The sequence below is a fragment of the Temnothorax americanus genome, unplaced genomic scaffold (genome assembly GCF_048541705.1).
Source record: "Temnothorax americanus isolate GAGA-0224 unplaced genomic scaffold, ASM4854170v1 Scaffold48, whole genome shotgun sequence".
In the NCBI taxonomy this organism is placed as follows: Eukaryota; Metazoa; Arthropoda; class Insecta; order Hymenoptera; family Formicidae; genus Temnothorax; species Temnothorax americanus.
In genome coordinates this window covers 944,308-971,726 of record NW_027509635.1, presented here as the reverse complement: position 1 = coordinate 971,726, position 27,419 = coordinate 944,308, and the positions used below count along the sequence as shown (strand labels likewise).

Below are 27,419 nucleotides of genomic sequence, written 5' to 3'. Positions count from 1 at the left end.
TGCCGTCGTGCAGCGTGCAGTCGAACCGTAAAGTCGAACTGACAGAGGGAGGGGTCGAACGCGTGCGAGAAATTCGCGACATTCGCGTTCGACGTTCGACCCCTCTAGCGATAAGTTACTAGAATACGGTTGACGACATGACGACTTGTCATTCCATGTCATTCTTTCCGCGAGTTGTGATATCGGGTGATTTTTGCGTTGCGCCCGTTTATCCGCGGTTCTCGCGATTGTCGCACGTAAAATGCGTTAGCTAGTTAGCTGTCTTCCACGGATCGTCCCGGATAGCGTTTTATTCAGGTGAGACCGCGATCCACGAGCTCCGCGCTTCGTGCACGGGCGCGAAACATTTTTGAGGTTAACTCCCGCTCGTCAGACTCGAGTCCCTTTCGCTCCTGCTGGAGAAGGTATACGTTGTTGTCTGCGCGTATCGTCGAGTGTGATAACGGTGCGAAGCACTCGCCGATCTAATAGTGTACTCGCGGATACTCACGGGTACTCGTGAGTATTAAAAAAATATTCGCAAGTACTCGCAAGTATTCGCTAGAACTTCCAAGTATTCACTAGAATTCACAAGTACTCGCTAATACTTCCTAGTACTCGCGTATAGTACTCGCAATTGCTTGTGCGAATTTCTCTTGCTCGAGAGTACGCGAGAAATTGTCAGTGACAAGGTTTCAGTTCAGCAAAATCATAAATTTTTTAATTGATTAAATTCGCAAAGCTTAAGTTAACCTAATCACCTCTTTAAATTTTCCTTCTCGTCGGTTTACCCAAATTTGATTTGACTGTAAGTTAATTTTTCAACATTCTTTACTTATCTTATTTCAAAATGTAGTAGAACACGCCAGGGAAACCCTCTAATAAAAAAATTTAATGTATTCACATTTTTTATCTCAGATTTCTCGTTTATTAGATTATTTCTTCTTTTGCTTATACCTCTTAAAAGTTTCTTTTAAATCAACTTAATATCTTTTTCCATATTTTTTGCTTTTTTTATATACATTACCTTTAATTAACATAATATTTTTGTTGCAGTGCAGTGTAACAGTGAGTATATTATAGAGCATAATGGAGTCAAAACCATCAGGACTGAGACCGCCGTCGAAGATAGGCCGGCCTTGCTCCACCATGCCTCCCAGACCGGCGATTCCGCCTTCCCCAATGAGACCAACGTCCAGTGAGTCTTGAACAAAATTCGCCGTTTCTTTTTATTGCATGTGTATTATAGTGTTATATTATTTGAGTGTGTGTTATTGTTTGATATCTGTTATCCATTTTTGTACTAAACAGATATGATATATATGATATATATATATATATATATATAGATATCTGATATTGATAAGAATTATAAAAAAATGACAATATCCCATGTTAGGTTGAAAAATAGATCATGTATTAATAAATATACGCATATACCCGCTCTTCATATACTCCATATTTTACCTGCATAAGAAAATAACGTATTGTCTTTCAGGTTTTACGTCTCTCTTAATTCCGGCTCAAATTTTTAAAACACCAATAGATAGGAAGAATCCGGAAGAATATTATCAAAAATATCTTTTTTCACGATTTTTACGCGAAAGAGAGATCCATTGCCATTTGCCTCATGCATACGAAGTGTAATGGAAAATTTATTAATTAGTAGATGATTCAGGTGATAAATATAACCGACAAGTGAAGTCGTATTTATGTCATTAACGTTAATCTGTTTTCATAATGCTAATTTTCTTATGCTGTAAAAGTGTTTATGCGCGGAGTACGTTTTGACGAAGGGTATCATAAACGGTAATTAAGTTATTATGAACGTTTATTACGATTCGAACGCGTATCGTGAGTGTCTCGTTAATTCGCCCCGGCATGCACACACACCGGGAACACCGTGCACGGTGCACGCCCACGGCTCGATCGTGAACGAGCGTGAACGCGAGCGCTCTGGCAAGCGCGAGTCCGCGAGTTGTTGCTCGCGCGAGTCGTTCCTCGGCCATTCGCGACGACACATCCCTCGCGCGAGAGAAGGTGAGAGACAGAGAGAGAAACTGGTAAATATTTTTCATCAGAAACTCGCGGGAATTAATGGTGAGTCGCGTGTACTTTGCGAATAGTGCTTACTTTTTTTTCTGTCGTCTTGTTAAAAGAGGAGTAGGATAAACGAAATCTTTTTCTCTCTACTTTGTGCAACGTTCGCCGAAAGAGTAAATTGTGATGAGTCAAACTGATCGTCGAACATTGAAAACAGGATTCGAAGGATTGTTCAGTAATCAGTATAATTATCATAATTAAATTTTATTACGTTTTATAACTTCACATTAATTATCACTCAATTCGATTATTATAATTTATACGCATGTTTGTCGCTGTTCTTCATTTGTCAACTTGACTTGTCACGATTGATCGAGAGTGATTCGTATTTTTAACGCTCGTGGAACGTATTTTTAAATAATAAACCGCTCTTTGAAAAGTGAAAGGAATTGGAGTGATTAAGAACGTTGTTCGCTGATAATTGGCAGATAATTCGGAAGTTAAGGCAAATCTAATAGCAATCTCAATATAGGCATAATGTTTTTAGGTAGTAAACAAAAAAATATATATAATATATAAATGAAATATTCTTCACACAAACGCTTGGTAGTAATTATAATAATTAATTTTGTAGAAAATTTATCGCCACGACGCGTTGCTTTATCGTTTTTACGCCAACTTTTACGTATAAATAAATAAATCATTTCTTCTTTGATCACTCGATCGACCGATTTTTCCTCGCATTGTAAGTTCATTCTCTTGTGCTATATTTTCTACGCCAGTTTATACAGCCTTTCTTCATCTAAAATCTAATTCTTCACCCAAGATTTGAATTTTGACGTAGAACTACGTCTTTGTCGACAGTAAGTAGGGGATAACATTGGGAGCACAGATGCAACAAAAACGTGTCACACTTTGAACGTTTATATCTTCGAAACTAATAATCGTAGAGTAATGATTAATATACGTCATTAGATAGCTTATATAGTCCAATTTCCTCTCGAAAGTCTCGAAAATCTCGAAAAGCTTCCTCAATGAGAAAGCCAAACAATTATAAGCAAATAATTATGCTCAAGTCTCAACCACTTTCAATAATTCTTCTTTTTTGGTAGTTTATTATTAATTATTGGCAACTTTTCTAATTCCATTATATTCTTCAGTTTTTTCTACCCCTATTTCACATATAATACTTTAAGATTTAGTTGATTAGACCCAGCTTTATTAGGCTTCTATATCGTATGTACATATTCCTAGCAAATTCTAACGTATGTAACTCAAGAACTAATCAACCAAATTTTAAAAAATTATATATGAAATAGGGGTGGAAGATTGAAGAACATAATAGAATTAGAAAAAAGTTATCAATATAATAAAAATGAAACAGGCACGGTAAAATCAACTGTCCTTCGCTGAATACTTGAACATGAAATATAGTGACAATCGACGTAGCCCTATACGTCAACCGTCCTTCTCTGAATACTTTAACATGAACTAGTGGCAGTAGACGTAGTTCTACATTGTTGGTTGCGGTACCTTTGTTACTGTGCCCGTTTTTTTTACTATAATATTTCCTCATTCTCTTCTAAAGTACAAATTTGTCTTATTTTTTTCGTTACTATTTTTCCATCCTTTCCCTTTCTTTTCTCAGATTTTGCCTTCGTACAACAGCCGCATTCTGAATACGCAGAATATCAGATTTTATATCGCTTTATTTTTCTGCCGCGCAGATCTCTCTCGGCGCGCCTCTCGGCGATGCATAACGGGCGATGAGGTGCGTTTTCGCGATCGCCTCTGGTCGCATCCAGGGCACGTATCTTGCCTTATTGGTACAACGCCATTGAATTGCCTTCGCCGCACAATCGCACAACGTCGGTTGACGCATTGCGATTATGCAAGCCGCTGCACTGATGGTGTTTATGTATCTCGCGCCCGCAATTTCATCTCGCGTTTCGCGCCTTTCCTCCCCGGGTCCTTCTATTTTCTCTCTCTTTTTTTCTCTCGCTCCCTTTGCCCTCTCGTTTTGTCGTTTTGATTCTCGCGGGAGATCGGTCGATCGGTTTCTCGAGTTTCGCAATTCGATCGGGAGATTCAAGGCCTTCGTTTTTCGTTTCACGTTATTGCGAGGTCCAGCGGAAGGAATATAGCAGAATCGCTATATAATAATTAAAACTAAAACTTTAAATGAAATTAGGAGAAACGTCTCGAATGTTTCCGTCGGAAGATTAAAATTATATTTGTGTCCAAATTTCTAAAATTCACCAAATTAACATTAAAACTATCGGGGATTATAATCTATATTTATTTCTTATATACCGAAGAAATCTTAGAAAAGAAAAGAAAATAAGAGATAACAAATTAATAAAATTTATCATCTATGTAACTTCAATAAAAGTCAGGCAAAATTTCAGAAATTAAGATGTTTTAAAAATGAGTAATAAATTATTTAAAAATGTCAAACGGGTTATTTTTTATAGTTAAACTTTCTTGATAGTTAATGTTAATGAGGGATATGAGTTAACAGAGAAAATTTGTTTGTGTAATTTAAACGGATTGTACGTCAGCTGTGGTAGTATTTTTAGAATAATTCGTAAAAAGAATATAAATTTACATATAATTGTAACGAGATTTATCTCTGCGATATTAAAACAATGTCGAAACAAAATGACAATGGTATTCTTTTGCAATCGGTTACAGTTCAAAGACATCATTAAGACACGTAATTATTATAGAATACTTTATATCGATTACGTGGTTTGCGGCAGCATAACCGATTTTCCAATCGCTCGAGTTCAATTCCGATTAGCTGATTTTTCTTTCCGACAAGGACTCAAATTAACTGCGACGGCAACGGAAAGGCAAAGGATTATCTGCGGCGCGGCGCCTCGCTCTGACGCAATCGTCGTCGGCATGGTGTTCTGCGGTAACTGTGACACCATCGGCTAAATATGGAGAGAGATAAATGAGTGCGCGCGCGCGCGGGGCCACGGTTCGTTTCGGGCTGCTACTTTGCCATTTGCTTGATGTTTGTACAGGAACGCTGTTGAAGCCGCTTTTAAGGCCATCCATTCGAATTCCGCGGTCTGACGAAAGTCTGCTATTAGTCTTTGGTAAATATGAAAACAGTGGGCACACGTGTCTACGAAAGTGGTAGCGCGCGGCGTAATCGCGACCACTTTACCCGTTCTGCCGTGAACATATAAAATATACAATTATATGTCTGTACTTTAGAGGTAAAGAATCATATTTCCAGTTTTTGTTAAAGTGTGGAGTCAATACATTTTTTAATATAACAGAAGTTTAAATTGTATAATGGTAAAGCGTCTCATGTTTAGTTTATTATTATTAGTTCCTATAAGATACAATGTTTTATAGAAAGAGTCATATTGAAAATTTGTATAATGCATCATTTTTAAACCAGGTTCAGCGTGTTATTGGCAGTTGTACTATTAAACATGTCAGTTAAATTTACACTTTATTAAAAACTTAATAAATTAAGTTTCTACTTTTGCTTTATATCTAAAAAAATATATTATTTCTTTATTTGAAACTATGGAACCTTGTTTTCTCTGAATTCATAATAATGGAGGTACGATTTTTTATCTCTAATTGTAAGATTATACAGATACCTAATATTATACAATTATATATATTATATAGAAAGGAACTCAAAATTTAAAAAAATTAAGAAAAGAAATAAATAAATAAATATATTTCTTTTTTCAATTTTTTAATTTTGAGTTTGCTTCTACAATTATTTCGCAATTGGACGGATAAAGATATCGTTAATTTTCATAATTATCGACATAGCGTTTACAATTGCTTAATCACATTCGCTACGTCGCGTCGTAATCTCGTTATAACGCGGGATGAATTACACGTAACAGCTGTAACGATATCTATCTACGGCTATTAAACTTGTTTACGTACCTACATGGATATCCACGCATATGAGAGATCAAAGTGCCCGTATATCCAACGGCAGCCTCTATAGGCATTCTTACAGTCGTGTCGTATCGAGTAATCGGGGTACTTGACACTATTAACCCTATATACAGAACGTGGGATAATCGATGGGCTAAAGTAATTCGGTAATGCTCCGTTAAAAATTCGGCTAGAATGTTGAACAGATTCTATTTTCATTCGAAGATTCGATATTATAGGAATTCTTAAAGATCATTTTTTTTATAAATTGAAAGATATATATCTAACGAGAAGGATGTTTACGCTTCTTTTCGACGTTAAGTATTGCAAAAGTTTTTATGGAAAATAATAAAATAAATATTAACTCAATACAGGAATCCAATTGCGATTGGGTGATTTTAAATCTATTATTTTTAAAAGGATTCATAAAATAGAATTTACGTTATTACAAGGTGTATGATTAAGTAATAATCTTTTATATAAAAGAATAATGTGTATATATGTGAAAATTGATGTAAGAGGAATTAAAATCATGCGTAAGATGCATAATTCACAGACATTCGCCAACGAAACATAGCGCCACGATTACGGCGTCGGAAAACGTCGGTGCTGTATTAATCATGCACGGCCAACACGCTTGAATTAAAAAGTATAGTGTATATTCTGTCATCGAGAATCATCGTGCGTCGCGTATGGCTCTAATAATCATGTACCGTCATCGCGCAAGGTTTCGCATAGATTATTATACGCGCAGCAACGAAAATATGGATGTCTCGGGACGAATTTTAATACACAAAAAACGCGTTTTTTGACAAATTCAGGAGAAAGTTTCTCCTTAAAGTTTAATTGAAGCTTAAGGTTTACCTTTTCTCTCTTTATTTTTACCTTTTTTCGGGTAATAATTTTTTAGATTATTTTAGCAATGTCAATTTTATTTAAATTTTAGATTATTTTTTAAATTATTTTTTAGATTATTCTTTAGATTATTTTTTAGATTATTTTTTTAGATTATTTTTAAAAAATTATTTTTAAAATTATTAAATTAATTATTTTTTAGGTTATTTTAACCGTTAGTTTTATTAAAAAATTTTAACAACATTTTAATGATATTAAGATTCTCAAATGAAGATGAAAACACGTCACCGTTTCGCTACATCTTTTAATTCTGACATTTCGAGATCGGCGCGGTGTACCGTCGCGTCGATCGGCCGATCGCGGACGACCGTTCGCGTGTAACCGCGCGTCATTCCGAACGATGCAACGTGCGCGTAAAAAGGCGCATTAAATGCAGATTGCACTAAAGATAAAATCGCCGGGATACATAACGCCTCTCTCGGCCGCGACACGACGGCGGTGGCGGCGGCGGCGGAGACCTCGGCGGTTGCGGCCGCGTAATCGCGATTTTATCTCGTCGAACAGAGGCTCCGACCTACGCGACCGACCTACTATACGACAAGGCACGCGCCCACGCGCTTTTCCATAAGTAATTAATTAAATCGCGAATCGCCACGAATACCCGGACATACCGGTGACCGGTGACTCCTTTTGCGGAGTTTTTTCGTGCGCGCGCACCGCCGCGGGAGCAGGAACATCGGCGACGTGAATGATGAGCTTTGTGATGTCGTCGCAAGATTTCCTATACAAGGAAACCAGTAGTTATTAGACATCGCGGAAGTATAATAAGAGAAAGAATTTATGGCGAAATATTATGAAAATTACGCAGAAAAAAGTAGTTTAATCAAGACGAATATATTCAAATCATCACAATAATTGTTTCATATATGAGCAAGAATGTATAATTTTTTTAAAAGAATTTTATGTTCTTGTGTTTCAAGAATATAATTTAATTTGAATATTATAATTGTCACATAAAGAGTACTTATGAGTTTCTTGATGATAACGATGTCTTCTTTATTTTGTAACATAATAAAATTAAATCAACATTATTTGTGTTTGCGTAGAGAATTCTAAATTTTAAAACAAGATTTAAATTGTCTTTATCGTTATAAAATGAATATTCTGGTTTGAAAGTACTGCTGTTATTCTCTATCTAATATTTTTTGCTTTCCACATTAATAAACATAATTATTTTTGAATAATAAGAGAATATATTTTTTTTTATTGAATTATATATAATGCTTTGATGCAAGTAATTTATTTTTGTTTAACGCTATATAATCTCATTTTAACCCTCAGTTACCTCACCTGGGTCTGAGAGACTCTGCACGTTGTTAAAACGTGCAGGGTTTTTAAAACATTCATAAAATCCTTGTATCTTTTTTTTTTAGTCAGTACTACGTCAATTTGAAAAAAGCAAATTTTTTCGTTTTTTCAGAAAAACGTCTTTTTTTTTAAATAACATTTACATTTTTTGACTTGGAATAATCTAACTTGCACAGTCTTGTAGATCTTTAAAAGACGCATTGATTAAAAAAAAAATGGTTCAAATTGATGCACTGGAGAAGACGGCAGGGGTCTCTCAGACCCTAGTGAGATAATATCGGGGTGTAAAAACGTAAGGTAACTGAGGGTTAAGACTTATACATGTCAAAAATTCTCTAAATAAGAATGTTCTTTTTTTCTGTGTAGAAGTAGGTATTTAATATGATAATAATCAGTGAAATAGGATCGATACAATCAATTGGAGAAAACGTCCAATATTATTATTCGAATAATAAATATTATTCGCGTAAATTTTGTGTACAATTTTTTGCCTTGGAAAATCTCACGAAGAATTGTACATAAAATTCACGCGAATAATATTGTCTACCAAGATCCAGTCCTGACCGTAAATGGGGTAAATTGATTTAAAATATGAATTATTTGTTATACATATCTATAACATGAAATAGCTAGAATATAGAAGCAAAATAAATTTATTATGAATATTGAGACCGAATTTTTTTTTGCTAGTTTATTGAAACAACATATGATACGATTATAAACGATTGTGCTATTTAAAAAATATCTCGCATGACTGCATATTGCGCTAGAAATCGCCAGATCTTATCGGCGTCATCTGGACACACCCTGACTCGCCATTAACGATTTGTTTACATAACTCTCTGTCTTGGGCCGATTGTGATCAACTTCCGATGCCGATTATCACAACGGCAATTACCATCACGGCCAAGCCCTCTGATCCGATTCGCACCGAATCACCTCTCGTCGTCCCCTCTTTAACGTCACTTCATAATAATTAGTAATTAACTTAGCGTGCTATAATCAACTTTACAACTTCGCACCGATGTCATTACGTGTCTCCAAAATTATTATCGGCGTGCAAATTGGCCTTGAATTAAAGAAAAATACAAAAAATATGTAAAATAAAAAGAATATTTAAAACGATAGAAAATAAGTAATTGAATTAAAATTATAAATATATCGGATATACACACATATTAAAGGTATAATATGTTTAATATAAATAGAGAGAGACAGATGTTTACTTCGTCCCTTTTGGCTTTGAAAAGGTGTATTATATATAATATTAATTATTACATATATATATATATATATATATTTTTTTTTTAATTGCTATTTATAGTAAAATTTGTAATTGTAGTTAATAATTATTTTTAATATCTAATTATCATTGAAATATTGTTAGCTTACACATAGATTAATATTATCTCGCTATTATAAATAAATCAAAAGTTCCCGCAAATGACGCTTATATTCGGCTCAAAATTCGACATTTTCGCACGAAAAGAATTATGTGATGCCGATACAGTCTGACACTATGTCAAGTTTATGGTGTTGCCAGATGTCCAACCTTACGATATAACACTTTACATCTGACATTTTTAACCATAACTTCCTGGTGGGGCCATCTATTGTAAAACGGCGGAAACTTATTTGTACTCTTAATAATTATATTGAGAATTGTAGCGATAGACGCGAATTATCATTAGCACGATAATTACCAATTAAAATTGATTGGACGAAATTTTACTGTTGCACTCTCGGCAAAGAGAAACGTTTTTTGCGCCGAGGTACACGATTTTTCCTTCTTTCCGTGTTTTGCTATGATTTGCATTATTTTGCATGACAACGGCAGATCAGATGGAGCCTCTCTGGGAATCGCACGGCCGTCACATAAACGAGGCTAGCTTGCGAAGAGGGTCAGGTAAGCCGTATACAATAAAGTTTTTCAAAGATCGCAATTCTTAAAGCTATTCACAAGAAACAGTGGACGATTTTGCGTAGTCGACAGTTAGTCTAGTTTCATAGAACCGATAAAACTTGATATTGAATTATGATCAGTTGATGTTGTTTGTTCGAGATTCGGAGTATTTTAGATTTTATAAAATAAAATGTAGATTTTTTAGGTAAAATGTACTTAAAACATACGTAAATGTACATGTAGTATTCTAAAATCAAATTTTATAGTGAAATATGAAATCGTTTTATATTAGATTATTTTCGCGATATTCAGAGATATGTGAACTTTCATGAGCGTATAGCTGTAGGTTTGTAAATATTATTGGCCTGTAGTAGTGTTACGCATTTGTATTCGTGTATTCATGTTAACGCCGCTTTTGCTCTTTGCGTTTAGAATATTTATTAATTTTTATATAGCATCTTACATGTATTTTATATATGCATGCTTAATATAGGGGTTTGCACAATAATATGAAATACGTAGTAATAGTAAAATAGTAAATACGTAGTAATAGTAAATGTAATACGTAATTTAATGTAACATCAAGGATTTATATAGAATGTCTCAGAGTTACTGAATATTCTTTGAACCAATTTCTTCAAGTTAGAGTAGACGGTTCTTGTAATTTGGCAAATATTTTAAAGGAAACGGTATATAATATGACAGTTATTTATAACACCTTCTTTTTACAATGTTAAAATATTGACTCTTTCAATCTGTAACTAACGCTGAAACTAAAATTCTCTTATGTAAAGTAAAATCTCATATCTTTTAGTCGCTAATAATTTGAAAACGATAGATACTTTAATAATTTTGCTAAGGGAAGGTTCCACTTCAGAATTTTCTTAAAGAGTCTAGTGAAAATCACAAGTTTACAACTGAACCGTCAATTTTATTAGACATGCGTCCCGCCTAGTGATTTGTTTACTAAATTTGCTCCGGGACATCGAAGTCAGATTTTTGTAACTTAGTGTTGTCGCCAGTCGATATTTCAAACAGAATCTTCTTCGGTCCCGCGTAGATACCAGCGTCGTCCTAACCGAGGATACAGATAGCTTTAAAATTGGAGACCGAGTATGGGTCGGCGGCACGAAACCAGGCACGATCGCCTATATCGGCGAGACCAAATTCGCCCCTGGGGACTGGGCAGGAGTCGTCCTGGACGAGCCCATCGGTAAGGACCACCGTAACGATCCAGCCGATCGTAAGAGTTGTAAATATCAAGAACCTTAATTTCAAAGATTTAAGACATCCGTATTTGTAAAGAATTTTCCTGATTAATTGTCAAGATCATGCAGATCATACAGTAACTGAAATCTCATTAAGAAGTCCCATTAATCGCGAATGAAAAAAAGACAAGAGAGAGATAAGTCGGCGAAGCTCGGAGAAAAAGTGAAGGTGAAACCTCAGGTTCCCAAACCTTGAACTTTAGGGAAGAACGACGGTTCGGTGGCGGGTAGCCGGTATTTTCAGTGCGAGCCGAAGAAAGGAATCTTCTCGAGGCTCACCAGACTCACCAGATACCCGTTGGGCGATCATCAGACTAGCGTGATCACGTCGCCGTCGACGCTGCCCGACAGCACCAGGAGCGGCTACCTCAACAAATCCATGTCGTCGTCATTGAGTAAGGATCGCTACAAGAGATATTCGCCACGTCCGTAGACGCCTTCTAACGCTGCACACTCGAACGCACGCCAAACGCCGTCTACGGTTTTCATTTAGTTTATCTTGGTCTTAACCTTTTCGCCTTTCTTGCTGTGAGAGAAAATTATCTCTCAATCTAAAATAGCCTGTCAAATAATTTTATTTTAGTATGGAATCTTTTTTGAAGAAAGATATATACTCTTTTTTTAAGCAGATTATATTACTGCAGAATTATGTAATATTCAGCAATATTGTTTAACATTTGTTTAAAAGCTCTTGCTGAGAATTCTTATCCGGATAATAATCACGATGATGATATAAAGTAACATGCAATAAGATATTTTGTTTATTATTCTAAAACAAATATTTTATTAAAAAGATTAGTTATAAAGATTAATTATGTATTTATTATATAGAAACTAAAATTATTTGATGAAATTATAATTAAAATTAAAGTAACAGAAAAGGTGAGATAAAAGAGTTAATCGTAGTTGATCATGCTGTGTGGGCCTAGAGGCTTGAGAAGCACAAATTATTTTTAGTTACTTTGCATTATTTTAATTACAATACGATAGTGCTTGAAGACCACTCTATTATGGAAAGTAAACACGACTTAATGTAAAAAAAAATAATTTATTTTTTTAGTCAGCACGTAGCACGGAAATAATTTAGTTTCACCAGCATGCAGCGTGACGTAATTTAAGTGTGACGTAATTTAAGATCTTTAATTAAATTTTTGTAATAATAATTTAATTTTGCGAATAACGCGCTTATCAGCAGAAGATACATTGATCAAAGTTATTTGCAGATTCGTAAACACAGAGCAATTTAATATTTTTTGGAAGGAGAAATCTAATTTAAAGGAGCTGTCTAATTTTGAGAGTAATAAGTTTATCGATTGAAAATATACCGAATAAGTAAATTGACATAGCCATAGGAAATTATTCATTCTCGTCATCTTGTAGAATAGAGAAGCACGCTGATTTTCCTTTGTGTACAATAATACGGAATATTTTAATTCATTTATACCTGTAGAAAGTCACACATAAGATTAGTCTAACTGAACAATAGATTTGTAATAAAGAAAGAAGTATAATAAAAATATATGAAGGGGGAAAGGCAAATATGTATTCATAGAAACGTAAATTATACATAGATTTAACTTTAAGTAGTACTTAGCAAAGAAGAAAGAAAAATATTATTTAACTATTGTATAGACAGGAACCTAGAATCTAGTTCGTCGTGTTGTGTAGAAAACAAAGAAACAGTTTAATTTTAACGGGACAGAGAGAGAGAGAGATTATCCAACTTGCTCGTGGTTCCTTAACCGGCGCGCGCGCGGTTAAGTGAGTGGGTATGTAATAATGATCGCGCATCGCTGAAAACTGTGAATGCAGATGCATCGACGACAAGCCTGTCGTCGACGACCCAGAGGGGCGAGCTGAGGATAGGTGACCGGGTGATAGTGTCGTCGAGCCAGGGCAGCAAAACCGGCGTGCTCAGATATCAGGGTACCGCGGAGTTCGCCGCCGGCGAATGGTGCGGCGTGGAGCTGGATGACCCGATCGGCAAGAATGATGGCTCTGTCAATGACAAAAGGTGTGCATCTTCCCCGGTTGAACCTCGACGTAGCATCTTGACGCAAGAAAAGAAAGAAAGAATATCAAATTTGCCTCGTATTTTCCATCATTTAAAACAATCCTGAGGCTTCTAACCGCTCCCAGAAAAAAAAACCGTTGCTTCGTTTATTAAGAGTATATTATTTCGTTTAATTTCTACATGTATTACTCGCTAAAAGTTTCCTTTTCTCGTTTCTCAGAGTCTGTGACATCATTAATGAATTTAACCCTTTTATCGGAATGATATAAAATCCCAGGAATTCTTAATTATGATTAAATGTCAGTATTGATTAATATTGTCTGACATTAGGTTTTCAAAATACTGCAGAAAGAGGATTTTAGTTTTTCACTTTCCGTAAGAAAGAGGAGATTTTCCATTTCTGACGTCCCCAACGATCTCGGGGAACATTCAAAGTTTTCTCTTTTAATTCGCCGGTCCCGCGACTAACGCTTGCTCGGGATGCGTCGCGAGAGACATAGTTCGCATGATCCTCCCCTTTACGACTCGCGTTCCCGAGATTCCCGCGAAACTAACCCACCCGTTGATCCAGATACTTCGAGTGCTTGCCCAAGCACGGCTTGTTCGCGCCCGTGCACAAGGTCAGCAAGCCGCCGTTCAGCAAGAGGCCGTCCATATGCGTGGTGCACAAGCCGAGCGGCGCCGCCCTCAATGTCACCAGCCTCCAGAAGAGGAGCGGCTCGCGCGAGTCGCTCGCTTCCAGCCTCGCCTCGAGCGTCGTCAGCGCGAGAACGAGCCCGGCGAGCGGCACCACGGCGAGGGTAAGGTTCACCATGCCAGAATGAAGGGGATGAGAGAGGATTGCGCGCGGCTATCCTGCGGCCCGCCGCCAAAAGTTGTTGGCCCTTTACTTATTAGTCTAGCCGTAGAACTTATTGTTGTTGTCGTCGTTGTTGTTATTCTTGTTGGTGCTGGGCAATTGACCCTTAAGTCTTCTTCTTTGAGGAATCGCCAGAGGATTCGGCGTGACGAAGTTAATTTTTTATCGAATTAAAGTAACCGCGAGAATTGTGAGAAGCGTTCAATGCGAGAATGATTTATGTGTTATATGATTACACCTAGACTGCACGCAAAGCTGTCAAAGAAGTCTTAATGACGTTTTTAAGATGCGTCTAATGCCCCTACTTTGGACATGGTGCTGTCTGGACAGGGAGTTAGAGTGGGCCTTACAAGAAACTGTCCTATCTCGCAATTTTCCGGCTCGTTTTTGCATGGAACTTTCTAAACTGAATTCTAAATTTCCGCTTGGTTTTTAAAGAAGATGACTTTAATCTACTTTTCTTTTTGTCAATTATGGACCTAAGTCTCTTCTCGCGTCGAATCCTTCGCGATCCAATTCTTCACCTGCGGAGTTACTTAAGGGTTAATTTCCTCCGTAAATTTTAGTCGTCGCCTGCCGCTTTCTAGGCAGCCTATTTTTTTTCTCATTAACACTGACCTCTTAATCGAAACTTGTACCTTGGCGCGCGTGATTTTGTGACTGGTGCATTGATTGTTATTTAAGATTGCTGTTGTGAAAGATTTGCACGTTTTCTTTATTTTTTTGTTTTCTCTTGTGTTTCCGTTATGTCCCCGATATTCCAGAGGCCTGGCATGCGCACGTCGACACTTGCACGAAGTTCATTGCAGGTGAGACCCGTAACTCTGATATATTATTTCTGATTAATTAATTATCCTCGCCAATTAGAAGCGATCGCCGATAAGCTATCCCGCGATTCTCCCATCGATCCCCCAATTACTTCATATAATCCTGTAGAAATAGACGTAGATTAACAAGTGCGTGTTGCGACGCGAATGTACATTAATTAGGGTAATTAGCGAGACGTTTGGCTGACTAGCGAGACTCGACTCGAGCGATCGTTAACGGTTGCCGACTGCGATTTTATTTATTTCTTATTTGTCGTTAATTTTTTTTTATTGTTATTGCTCGTTGCATCGTCGAGCTTATAATACATAGATCTCTGTACATATTGTTAATAAAATCCCACGTTTCCCCCTCCTCGTATAATGTTCTCTGGCTTCTAGGTGAGTATCTCTCTTACTTCGCTTTATCCACGTGATAATTAACAAGTATTGCGTTTGATTGGTCAATTTTTCTTTGCTCGAGATTATCTCAGTTGCGAGATTAATTTATCTCTAAGAATTTCCCGAGACATAATTGTACATAGATCGATATCTGTCTTGACAGAGAAACGACGACCAGTATCACCGAGCCGATCAATCAAATCTCACTGACGCGATCCAAAGTATTGATCGGCGATTTAATTTTATTGCTAATTGCATTCGCAATCCGGAACGTTGTAGTGACAATCGATTAAAAGTCTCGTCGCATAAACTCGATGACTGCGCGATCTTGGCAAAACTGCTTGCATAATGCGGAATGCAATAACGATCGAAGGATTTTCAATCGGCGACACTTTTATCTCGTTCTTATTGGAACTTGGTATTCAACTCGTATAGAGAGCCAATGTGTAGTAGCTGATAATTTAGTTTGCTCGAGCTTTGTAAAAACTTATACGATGCAGCAAGAGAATTGTTTTAATTATTTATCCCGTTCTACGACTTTTTTATACAAATTTTACAAGGATGTATCAGTGTGTAAGAATTAATTAGTGCTTGATATTGCAAGTTTGTAATAATTTGTTTGACGCAAACGAAGAAGCATCGCTTTATTCCAGTTCGCTCGACAGCTTTTAAAAAAATATGTACCGAAAAGAGAAATCGAGAAATAAATTGTTTTAGTCGTGCGTTTCTTTTGCTTTTGCGATAGCTCTGCAAATTACGATAATATTATTAAATAGGAAATTATGATCGCTATTATACACTGCATTTCGCGTTAGTTTTGTATTGGTTTCTTCTCCTCTGAAATTTTTTTTCTTTTAAAATTTCTCGCGTCATCGCGACGTTGAATTAGAACCCGGCTCGTGCTTTTAGGAGGTTTTGAAAGAGAAGCAACAGGAGATCGAGTTCCTCCGAAAGGAGCGGGACCTGGAACGCGAGAGGGTCACCAAAGCGGCGAATCAAGCTGACCAAGCGGAGCAATCGGCGCTTTCGATGAAGCAAGAATATGAGAAGGTAGGGGCACACCGTGTGTCAAAGTCAAATCGCGGCGACGGGCAGCCTTTCAAACAGGAAGTCTGGCTTTTTTTTTAGCTTTTGTGACACAGTTCAGCTTTTCTCTTTTTCTCTCCAACATGGAAAGAAAAAGTTGAAAGTTGAACTGCGCAAGAAGTTCGGTTAAAAAGAACAGGCCTAGGGACAAATGTCTGAACGCGTGAAATATCGTGCTCCATTTCTCGTGCTTTTATCTCCGCTCCGTGCAAAAAGATCGTGCAACATACTGTCAATGACTTGAAATATCTTGTTCATCAATTTGACTAACCGAACCGATATCTTTGACGTTCTGAGGTTTCGTCCCGGTTTCGAAAGCCCCTTTGTCCCCATCTCCCGTCTCTTTTTTTTCTCTCGGCATTATTATTATTGACGATGTTCAGTATCGCGAGCAGATGCAGCAAACGGTCACCGAAGCGGAGCTCACCGTCGCCAAGCTCCTCAGCGAGAAGGTCGCGCTGGTGGTGCAGCTGGAAGAGGAGAAACGGAAGTGCGAGGATCTTCTGTTTCGTTTCGAAGAGGAGTCCGTGAATAAAGACGACATACAAGTACGTGCGTCTGTTAATTAGCGTGTCAGTTTTATACAAGCATATAATCATTTATCTTAAGCATAATAAACTCTAAGTACCTCATAAAAAAAAATCGAAACTCAGTAAATATATTCATTCACGCTGTTATTTTGTTCATATTTCATCTGGATATTAATAATAATATATATACAAGATGTCCAATATCATTGCAATGGCATTCTTTTTTCTTATTAGTGTAGAACCTACGTGAGAGAAAATTTCATACGATATTTTAGACACACTTAGTAAGGATAAATGACGTTTAAATTTTTGTTGTGTTATCCTGATTATTTGTTCAAATATGTGCTTTCGTTCTATAATATAATAATTATTCTAAATATCTCATTCGTAACACTATAGGAGATATCGTGAATGGTATCTGTTATTACTCGAAATAAATATGGTATACGCTTTCGTCGTAAAATGCTCAATTCGGTACGCACGCGGGATAACGGTGGCGGGTAATAGGCCAGTCATATTAGACATTGAACCTTCCAATTACTCTTTTCAGGTTGCAACCACCATGAATCGCTTTGATTTAAGGTACTGTAAGTGGGATTAATTTTGCTTCGCATAATTAATGCGCATTAAAAAGTTATTAACAATATTATCAACAAAAAACGTGATTTTTCTTATTTTTTATCAAATATGTCGAAAACTAAGCAAGATAGGGTAACTAACTATACGTACCTTTTTTGTAGAGCGTAAAATTATCTACAATAATGATCTGAACAACATTCATCGTCAAGTCAGTCGTTTAGCTTGCACGCGCCGTCAAAGTCCGAGACTCGGATCTCGAAAACCCTCGATTTCATCGTTTTTTTGATGTTGCGTCGGTGATTTTTTTCAGTTCATTTAAAATGGAATTAAAAATTTCCAAAAAATCACACATTATCTGAGAACTACAAAGAATACTTTTCAGGGTGTAACCGATTTTTTAGACCCTTTTTCTTTAGTTTGTAGCTATGTAAGCAAAAAATTTTGATTTTTTGGACTACTCTTAGTTTTTCGCTGTTTTCAGACCTTAGAATTTATTTGAGACGAATTTTATCGTATGTAAGTATCTTGTTGTGGACGAAATTTGCAACAAAAAAGGACTCTTGTATTTTCTTCGTACGACGAACGTTGTTTTTTTTATTGACGCGCAGTTACCTAATATTGCGCATAGGTCGGATAACGCTTGTTTTACACTAAAATAATTATTTTTTAATAAAATTTACGTAATTTTTTGCATTATTATTGAACCATATTGCAAAGCCGTTTTCAACACATTCTTTCATGTTTACTTATTTATTAACAAATTGTTTATTTAAAAATTATTATAAACAATTAGAAAAACATGTTATAATCGTTGTACTCGTTGTCTCATATCAACTCGAAAAATGTTTTTAAAAAATTTATTCATATTATTTATAACATTTTTATTCAAACATACAGACAGTGCATCTTTTGACTATTTTCCACACCACCTCTGAGGTAAAGTCAATGGTGCGTTTTTTTTCTGTGGTTTCCCCAGTAGGCCTAATCCACAAGCATTGAAAATATGTTCTTTTGATGTGATAATCATCCAAATTTACTGAAAAACGAACGATTTTTTGACGATCTTGAGGCAAATGTTAATATTCATCAACATCTGCGTGTTGGATAATTTTAGTATCCAAGGAATGTCAAAATAATTATCACATAGAAAGGACATATATTCAATGCTTGTGGATTAGGCTTACTGGGAAAACCATAAAAAACGCACCATTGGCTCATGCAGAGATAGTGCGAAAAATAGTCAAAAGATGCACTGTATGTTTGAATAAATGTTATAAATAACATGAATAAATTTTTTAAAAACATTTTTTGGGTTGAAATAAAACGACAAGTACAACAAATATAACATGTTTTTCTAATTGTTTATAATAATTTTTAAATAAACAATTTGTTAATAAATAAGTAAACATGAGAGCATGTGTTGAAAACGGCTTTGCAATATGATTCAATAATAATGCGAAAAATTACGTAAATTTTAATAAAACTAATTATTTTAGTGTAAAACAAGCGATATCCGACTTATGCGCAATATTAGATAACTTTGCGCGCCAATAAAAAAATCAGCGTTTGTCGTACGAAGAAAATACAAGAGTCCTTTTTTGTTGCAAATTTCGTCCACAACAAGATGCATATGATAAAATTCGTCTCAAATAAATTCTAAGGTCTGAAAACAGCGAAAAACTAAGAGTAGTCCAAAAAATCAAAATTTTTTGCTTACATAGCTACAAACTAAAGAAAAAGGGTCTAAAAAATCGGTTACACCCTGAAAAGTATTCTTTGTAGTTCTCAGATGATGTGTGATTTTTTGAGAATTTTTAATTCCATTTTAAATGACTGAAAAAAATCACAGACGCAACATCAAAAAACGATGAAATCGAGGGTTTTCGAGATCCGAGTCTCGGACTTTGACGGCGCGTGTAAGCTAAACGACTGACTTGACGATAAATGTTGTTCAGATCATTATTGTAGATAATTTTACGCTCTACAAAAAAGGTACGTATAGTTAGTTACCCTATCTTGCTTAGTTTTCGAGATATTTGAAAAAAAATAAAAAAAATTGCGTTTTTTGTTGATTATTGTTAATAACTTTTTAATGCGCATTAATTATGCGAAGCAAAATTACTCTCACTTACAGCACCTTAAATCAAAGCGATTCATGGTGGTTGCAACCTGAAAAGAGTAATTGGAAAGTTACTCCTCTAAATTAGTCTAATATGAATGGCCTATAATATATACGTTACGACACGTGCTTTCGCTACATCAACAAAAAAGCTCGACAATTAGCTTAACAACTTATAGCAGCGGAATATCTTGTGCAGAAGTATCCTATTGCAATAAATTATTTCAAAATTGATATGTTAATTATGCGATTTATATCGACATCGACATAACAAAACGGCGCAAGATAGAACTTTTAATTCGGAAAATTATTTTGGTTACAAATCAAATTTTGAATAAATTTCAAGAAAAGGGAATAAAAAAAGAGAAATCTGCTATCTTTTAAGGAGGAGAGGAGAACACATTTAGTTTTTCCGTTAATCCGGCAAACTTATCATTTATTTTCAGAAAGAGAGATCTGAGCAAAGTGTGAGTATCCGATGCTTCGGGCCCGTGGAAGGATTGACGCAGTATTTCGGCACCGCTTGCCTAATCATCACTCTAGCCATTTGCATTTCGTCGCAGTTCTATCAAAGATTCGGCTGACGTGGAACGCGCTCAAATAAAAAGAGAAACGCTAAGAAACGCTATCGCTGACTAACTTTGCGCCGGTCATACTAACAAAACTAAACTATGCACTCTGTAAACGACGTCCTAAGACGTCCGCTTGTTAATCGCGAGATTTGAAGGATGGAATAGCACGTGATAATTGCGCCTTGAGCGCTCTTGTATTTGAAATTGTACAAATTGTTAATGCATTTATGAGTAGTTTCGTTCCTCGCGATTTTAGTTATGTACATAAATTTGGATTAACAGTGGTTAACTTATAAGGGAACACCTCGCTCCTCTTCGATTTAAATGAACTTTTGTAAGTATGTAGAGTGACTCAATATGAATAATGGTATGCTTCATTTGTGTCCTATCATTATGATTTTCAACCTCAAAGTCAAAAAGGGCGCTTCCACTTTTTCGCATATAACTCTTAAACAAACGATAAAGAAAACTGTTTGGAATAAAAGTGCAATCGTAAATTAAGGTAGTGGTATAAACAAAAATTTTAAAAATTAGTAAAATTTTTTTTGCAATATAAAATTTTTTTTATAATTTTGGTTTATGTTACTTGGTAGATCTTAACTTACCATTGAACTTTTAATTTAAACATTTTACATTTTTCTCTATTTCTTGTAGTTTAAGAGTTAAATATATGCGAAAATGTGGAAGCGCTCTTTTGACTTTAAAGTTGAAAATTATACCTTTAAAGGGCGATAAAGCAAGAACGAGGCATATCGTTATTCATGTATCGAGTCACTCTACATACCCACAAAAGTCCATCCAAATCGAAGAGTTCGGGTTTGGAGTGTTTCCTTGTAGTCACGCTTTGCTGTTGTATTAGTGGAATAACGTAAGCTTTACAAATTACCTACACACGCTTCGTATGCACAAAGATATTTAAAATAATATTGTCGTAAGCGTGATACGTACTCGTTTTGTTTTTACGCGTTTGGTTATTTATTTATTTATATATATTTATTTAATCATTCCATGCATTGAATTAATTCTGTCGCTTTTTTACATTTCGAAGTTATTTGTATTACTTAATTAATCTTTATACAATTGTTTGTGGTGTATGTTTGTATGTACGAATGTCAAAATTGAATAATATGTTTCTTAATTGGGCACACACGCGTAAAGTTGTTGATTTACTTTTTTTCTTCTTTTTCTCTCCACCATGAAACATGCATTTCGTACATTTCGACAATCACATTCTGCTTCGCATACCCATTGTGCTTTCTATTTTTTGACATATACGGTTTCGGATATTAATATAGGCTTTGTTACTTCCACAATTATTGAAAGTAATGAAACTTAAAGTAAAAAAATATCTCTTTTTCTTTCTGTTGGAAATCGTTTTATTTAAATGAACTCATATATACTCCGAATGTAAGAGTCAAATCACGTTTGTTTTTATATGACACGTGTTTGTGCTTTATTCGATATTATAGAAACCTTCAACGACTTCAATTTTCTCCATAATAATAGACAATTTCGATTAATTTATTACAAAATTTTATTATTTAAATTATAAAAAAATACGATTCTAAGAATTTAAATTAAATCATCTTTAAAACACATTCTATAAAAATAATGTTGACTGTCGCTTTATATTTTGTATAATTGAGAAAATAATTGTACATTAATATCCGAAATGCTGACATGTTATATGATTTCGTACCTTTCTAAGGACTAAACAGCTTTCCTTATCACACTAGGTCATAAATACTGTAAATGAAAGCAGGATCAAAGAGCTCGAGGATAAGCTTGCGGAGGAGCGGCGGGAGCGTGCCGCTCAGACGGAACGCGACAGCATCAAACTCTTCGAGGCCGAGGAAGGATTGGCGCGGCTGCGTAACGAGATCAGTTGCGCGACAAACTCGCAAAATTCCCAGCTTCAAGGTATCCGCAATGTGGCAATACTTGAACTATGTACAATCAGATCTTAAATCTTTTAGATTTGAGATCCACGCGATTTTCGCTCTCCATCTTTACCCTGAGGCGGGCTTTTAGATCTAGAGAGCCGTAATCAGAGCTTGGAGGAGATTAAGAGCAGTCTGGAGAAAGAAGTGCAGGAGAAGTCAAGTCTGGTGGGCGAATGCGTGGAACGTATCCGGGAATTGGAACTTGTACTGAGCAAAACGCAGCAGGAGAGCACGACGCACAGAGATTCCGAGAGTTGTCTAGAGAAGGAACTAGGAGCAGTCAAACAAAACTTGCAAGATAAAGAGACATTGGTGGAGAATATGAAACAGGAGTTCGAGAGGAATACCAGTGCGTTAAACGAGGAGCTGCGAAAATCGAAAGAAACGATCGAAACGATGAAGAGAGAGAGCTTAAGCGAAAAAGATTCACTACTGTCGGAGTATCGGCGGACAATCGAGGAGAAAGATCGGTTGATCAAAGAAAAGACCGAAGAGCTGGAGATTAAGTCCAAAAAACTGTTAGAGCAGCAGAATGTGACTCTGGAGGGCTTGAAGGCCGAGAACGTTAACCGTATCCGTCAACTTTCGGAATCTTTCGAGCAGCAATTGCGAGTGAAGGACACGAAAATCGAGGAGGTCTCGCAGCAACTTGGGCAAAAAGTGTCGGAGACCGAGAGACTGTTGGTCGAATTGGCCGCTGAACGAGAGCTCTGCAAGAAAAAGGACGAGGAACTCATTAGCGCTTTACGAAAATTGGAAGGTTTGTTTCATAAAATTAAAAATCAAAAATTTGAATAATTGAAAAATTTAATCTACTGCTGATTGTGTAGAGTGCACGTATCAGTTGACATTCGCTTTTGATGGAATATTTTTAATAATTTATATAGCATTTAATTTATTATGCAAATAATTTTTACGTTTTTATCCAAATATGCAATAATAAAATATGTATATAAAATATAGAAAAAAATTTTTTAGATATATTAGCGAACAGATTGATTTTATTGTGTGTATTTTGCAGAACTAAATACGAGGCTCAAATTAGCCGAAGACAACAACAGCGTGTTGTCAAAACAAATTCAAGACTACAGGTCCACGAGTGACGACAACATTAGGATTATTCATGAAAAGCAAAAGTTGGTAAGTATATCTTTCTTTTTTCATCTCGTACGAATGTAGCATTCGAAATTTTATTTTTACGTTACGCGATCAATCCAGGAACAAGATTTAGCCAGTTTAATCGCTTCGGAGGAAGAATCCACCGCACGGTTAAACAAATTAAGCGAGGAACTGAGAGTGAAGGACAAAGAGCTCGCGGAATTGCGAAATGCTACTTTGGCTCAAATAGAAGAAATAACCAAACGTTTCGAGGCCCAAATTAATGACAAAACCAAATATATTGTCGAGATAAACGCAGATGTAGCGCAAAAAGCCTTGATACTCATTAAATTGGAGAAAGATGTCGCCGATTTGAAGGCGATTATAGCGAGCAAAGACGAAGAGATTAAACATCTTCTCGAGAAGACTTCAGGTAAAATTGTATCGAAGATTGATGTGAAGATTTAATTTTACAAAATTAATTACATATTTGTTAATGTAAATCTAATATGATTTATTTTAAATCTTTTTAGAATTGCAAGACGCTCTCACATTATCCGAGCAAACGAAAACAAATTTAGAGAGCGAACTTCGCGTATTTGAGTCGAATGTGCAGAAATTGAATCAACAAATTGCGAGGGCGGAGGAAAAAGTATCGCAACTCTCATTGCAGAAGGAAAAACTGGTCAGTATAGAATAATTAGTTATTAATTCATTAGACTGATGATCTAAACTTAATTACAGGAGTCTGATATAGCGAGCGCGATCAGCACTTCCGCTGATTCGTCTGAACAATTGTCGAAGTACAACGAGAATTTGCGGAGAAAGGAGAAGGAATTAGACGAAGCTCGCGAGAAGATTTTTCAAACGGAAACTACGTTGAAGCAAACGGAGAGAAAGCTGTCCAGTACCGAGACGGAATTAAACAAGAACACGACGTTAGTCGCGCAACTGTGTTCAGAGAAAAAAAACTTGGAGTCGCAGATAGACGAGGCTAAAAAGTCGAATGCAGATTATATTAATAAGATACGCGAATACGAACAAGAAAAAAGCGAATTATCGGTGAAGGTAGAAGAAGGTGAACGCGCAAAGAAAAATTTGAAGGAGATATCTGGTGAATTCACCGATCTTACAGAGCGGCTGAGGCAGAAAGACGAAGAAATCGTTAATCTTCGCGGAGAGTGTGAAACCTTGCAGAATTCTTGCCAAGAAGAGACATCCTCGTTACAGAAAAAAATTACGGATCTGTCGACCAAATTATCGACCTCGCACGATGAAATAAAAAATCTGCAAAAGTGCAAAAGCAAACTCGAGGCCGATCAAAGCGCGAATCGTTGGTCGATCGAGGAATTGACGGAGAAATTGAAATCCGAGTCGGATAAAACGTTGAAATTGGAGAACTCGATTCAGGAGAAGAATTCGAAACTTCAGGATGTGGAAAATAAGTTATCGGAATTACAGAAAATGCACGACGCCTTAGTTAGCGACAAAGCGACTGCCGATAAGAATTTAACAACGTCTTTAAATACTATGACTAGCACAATGGAAGAGTTGAGGAATAAGTTGAAGGACGCCGAAGGGATGATTAAAGATAAGACGGACGAAGTATCAAAGACGAGAGCGGAGGTGGAAAATTCACAGACTCAAATAGCCGAATTAAATGCTACAATTTCTTTCATGAAAGAAGAGCATACTCGTAATAGCAATGAACTGACGAACGCACAAGAGGCGATTGCACAGAAACAAAGCAAAATAAATGAATTGTTTGAGACTAAGACTGTTCTGGAGAACTCAGTGAAGTCACTGGAGACTCAGTTATCGAATTTGCACGAAGAATTGGACAAAAGAGAGAAGTTGCGGACAGAAACGGAAGTTAAGATAAAAGAATCGGAAACTTTCAAGGAGGAAGAGATGCTGAAGCTGCGAAATTCCCTAGAGTGCGAAATTGCGGCTAAGCAGAGGAAGATTGACGACATAAATAAACAAAATGGAGAATTGGAGGACAAGTTGCGATTGTCGCGAGACGCCGTAGATAAGCACAAAATCGATTTAGATGATAAGGAAGCTATTATCGGTAAATTGAAGGCGCAAGTGAAGGTTCTGGAAGACGCGCAAGTGGAGAGAGTCAAAGCAGAGCAGCAGTTGCGGAACGAGGAAATCAAGCTGAAGCAGAATGAACTGAGCGGCGCGAATAAGCGAATCCACGAGCTACAGCACACGGTGAACACGCTTGAGAAGCAATTGAGAGAACAGGAAACGAAATCGGCCGACCTGGCGAGAACTATGGAGAACAATGAGAAAGAGGTGAACAAGAACATACAGAACCTGCAGGAGAGGCTGAACGTTGCCAAGGTGGAAGAGACGCGACTTTTGGACGAGCTGAGTCGACTGGAGAAAGAGAACAAGCAGATCACCGCGAAATGGACGGAGGCGATGAATCAGTTGAAGTTATCACACGAAAACCTGAAAAACACTTACGATGGCACGGGCGACACGAAACAGCACATTGTCGCGAAGGATATCGACGTCGCAAAATTACAAGAGGAGAACGACACCGCCAAGAGCCAGATAGACTTTTTGAACTCCGTGATAGTTGATATGCAACGCAAGAATGAGAGCTTGCTGTGCAAAATCGAGGTTCTCGAGATGGGAGTCCCCGCGAACGAGGCCGAGGACTACACTCGAAGCACGCTGGACAAGCGAACAGCGGCGCCCCGTATGTTCTGTGATATTTGCGATCAATTCGATCTGCACGAAACGGAAGACTGTCCCCGGCAGGCCCAGGATTTCACGGAGACTATCGAAAAAGCGGTACCGAAAACTCCGAAGAAGCAATCTGTGGAGAGGCCGTACTGCGAGAACTGCGAGATGTTCGGACACGACACGCGCGACTGCGACGATGCCGAGACATTTTAACGTTGCGTCCGTAGCCTTGTTCCAAGTTTGCTTGCCAAGTATGTCCCGTAGCTGTAAAGAGATCTGTTAAATTTTACAGAGTATATTTTTGTATGCCAGATTTTTCGATTTGGATCATAAATCCGAGTATGAGTCTTCCCGCGTAGAACGGGCACAACAGAGAAATTTTCGTAAAAATCGTAAAAATTTATGTTCCCTCCAAATCGCGATTTAATCAGGCCACCCTCTACAAAAATTTCAACGATATGTAATTATTCTTATTTTTTCTAGTTTGATTATAATATATTTATTAGTTATTTTTTTTACGTAATTTATCGCCACCAAATATTAACACTATATAAGTTTAATTTATAAATTACGTTAGACTTTTCTATTAATTGAATTACATTTTTATTTTTTAATTAATTTAATTTGAATGTAAAAAGTAAAAGGATATCGATACTCTCAGTTAAAGGTAATTTATTGTTAATTTCGTTTACAGATGTATTTGAAGGGAACATACATTCGTTTTCCAGCTTTAATATCTATTTTATAACATGTTGCAAATTACGTAATTTTGTATATATAATAGGTACTCGAATTAATTAGTGTTATCCCTTTATTTAATATTTATTTTCCACGTTTGGGCGCCTTAAGAAGATAGTTCCTGTAGTGCACGCTGGTAAAAAGCGGAATATTGGACGTGAGGTTGTTCTTCGATAATTAATTCACACTTCTCTCGAATATGATATATTCTCACAATACTCTTCGCTGAGAGATTCTTTATAGTCTTCATCTAAGAAGAAAAAAAAGAAAGAAGAAGATTGAAATATACAATAAGTCTCGAAAACATTTGAAGCTGATTTACGAAAATATCGTGGCCTGCTGTTATCTTGCCTTCTGTTACGAATCTTAGGGTTGAAATATATTTTCCAAGTCGATTATATTGTTGTAACATGTGATGCATTACAGATAATGCTTTGTAGATAAGAATAAAACAAAATGTTTATGCGAAGTAATGACTGTGTAGATCTTTTATCTGTTAGATTGTATCCCTTCCTCTTTATTGATATAAGTGTAAATTTTAGGATACATTATATATTATTAATTAAACGAATTTTTATTTTATACATACTCACGACTTTAAATAAAATAACTTTTAAGAAATAAATAAAATTATTT

At 36.3% G+C, this 27,419-nt stretch overlaps 1 protein-coding gene across 13 annotated transcripts; it reads left to right on the top strand.

Moving 5' to 3' along the window:
- Nucleotides 1–59: 59 nt before the first annotated feature.
- Nucleotides 60–27,256, top strand: Clip-190 (Cytoplasmic linker protein 190). Of its 13 annotated transcripts, none has more exons than XM_077417189.1 (17): nucleotides 64–297; nucleotides 1,041–1,177; nucleotides 10,004–10,072; nucleotides 11,130–11,321; nucleotides 11,541–11,732; nucleotides 13,150–13,351; nucleotides 13,923–14,151; nucleotides 14,975–15,019; nucleotides 16,325–16,465; nucleotides 16,885–17,049; nucleotides 20,176–20,196; nucleotides 22,038–22,221; nucleotides 22,333–23,004; nucleotides 23,266–23,384; nucleotides 23,463–23,775; nucleotides 23,876–24,027; nucleotides 24,087–27,256. In XM_077417189.1, exons 2-17 carry the CDS (start codon nucleotides 1,069–1,071, stop codon nucleotides 26,256–26,258), a joined length of 4,977 nt encoding a protein of 1,658 aa, XP_077273315.1. In that variant the 5' UTR covers nucleotides 64–297; nucleotides 1,041–1,068; the 3' UTR covers nucleotides 26,259–27,256. The 13 variants fall into 13 exon arrangements, with proteins under 13 accessions (XP_077273318.1, XP_077273315.1, XP_077273313.1 ...); XM_077417187.1 differs by having other exon boundaries at nucleotides 65–297; nucleotides 1,036–1,177; XM_077417191.1 differs by having other exon boundaries at nucleotides 81–297; nucleotides 1,036–1,177; nucleotides 11,130–11,282; nucleotides 16,897–17,049.
- The last annotated feature ends 163 nt before the right edge of the window (nucleotides 27,257–27,419 follow it).

Excerpts from the sequence above, each read along its gene's own strand:
- Clip-190 (XM_077417180.1), top strand. The coding sequence starts at position 1,803 with ATGAACGTTTATTACGATTCGAACGCGTATCGTGAGTGTCTCGTTAAT. Across the intron at positions 15,020-16,324 it reads TTGCACGAAGTTCATTGCAG|GAGGTTTTGAAAGAGAAGCA; the intron begins GTGAGACCCGTA and ends TCGTGCTTTTAG. Across the intron at positions 17,050-20,175 it reads TGAATAAAGACGACATACAA|AAAGAGAGATCTGAGCAAAG; the intron begins GTACGTGCGTCT and ends ATTTATTTTCAG.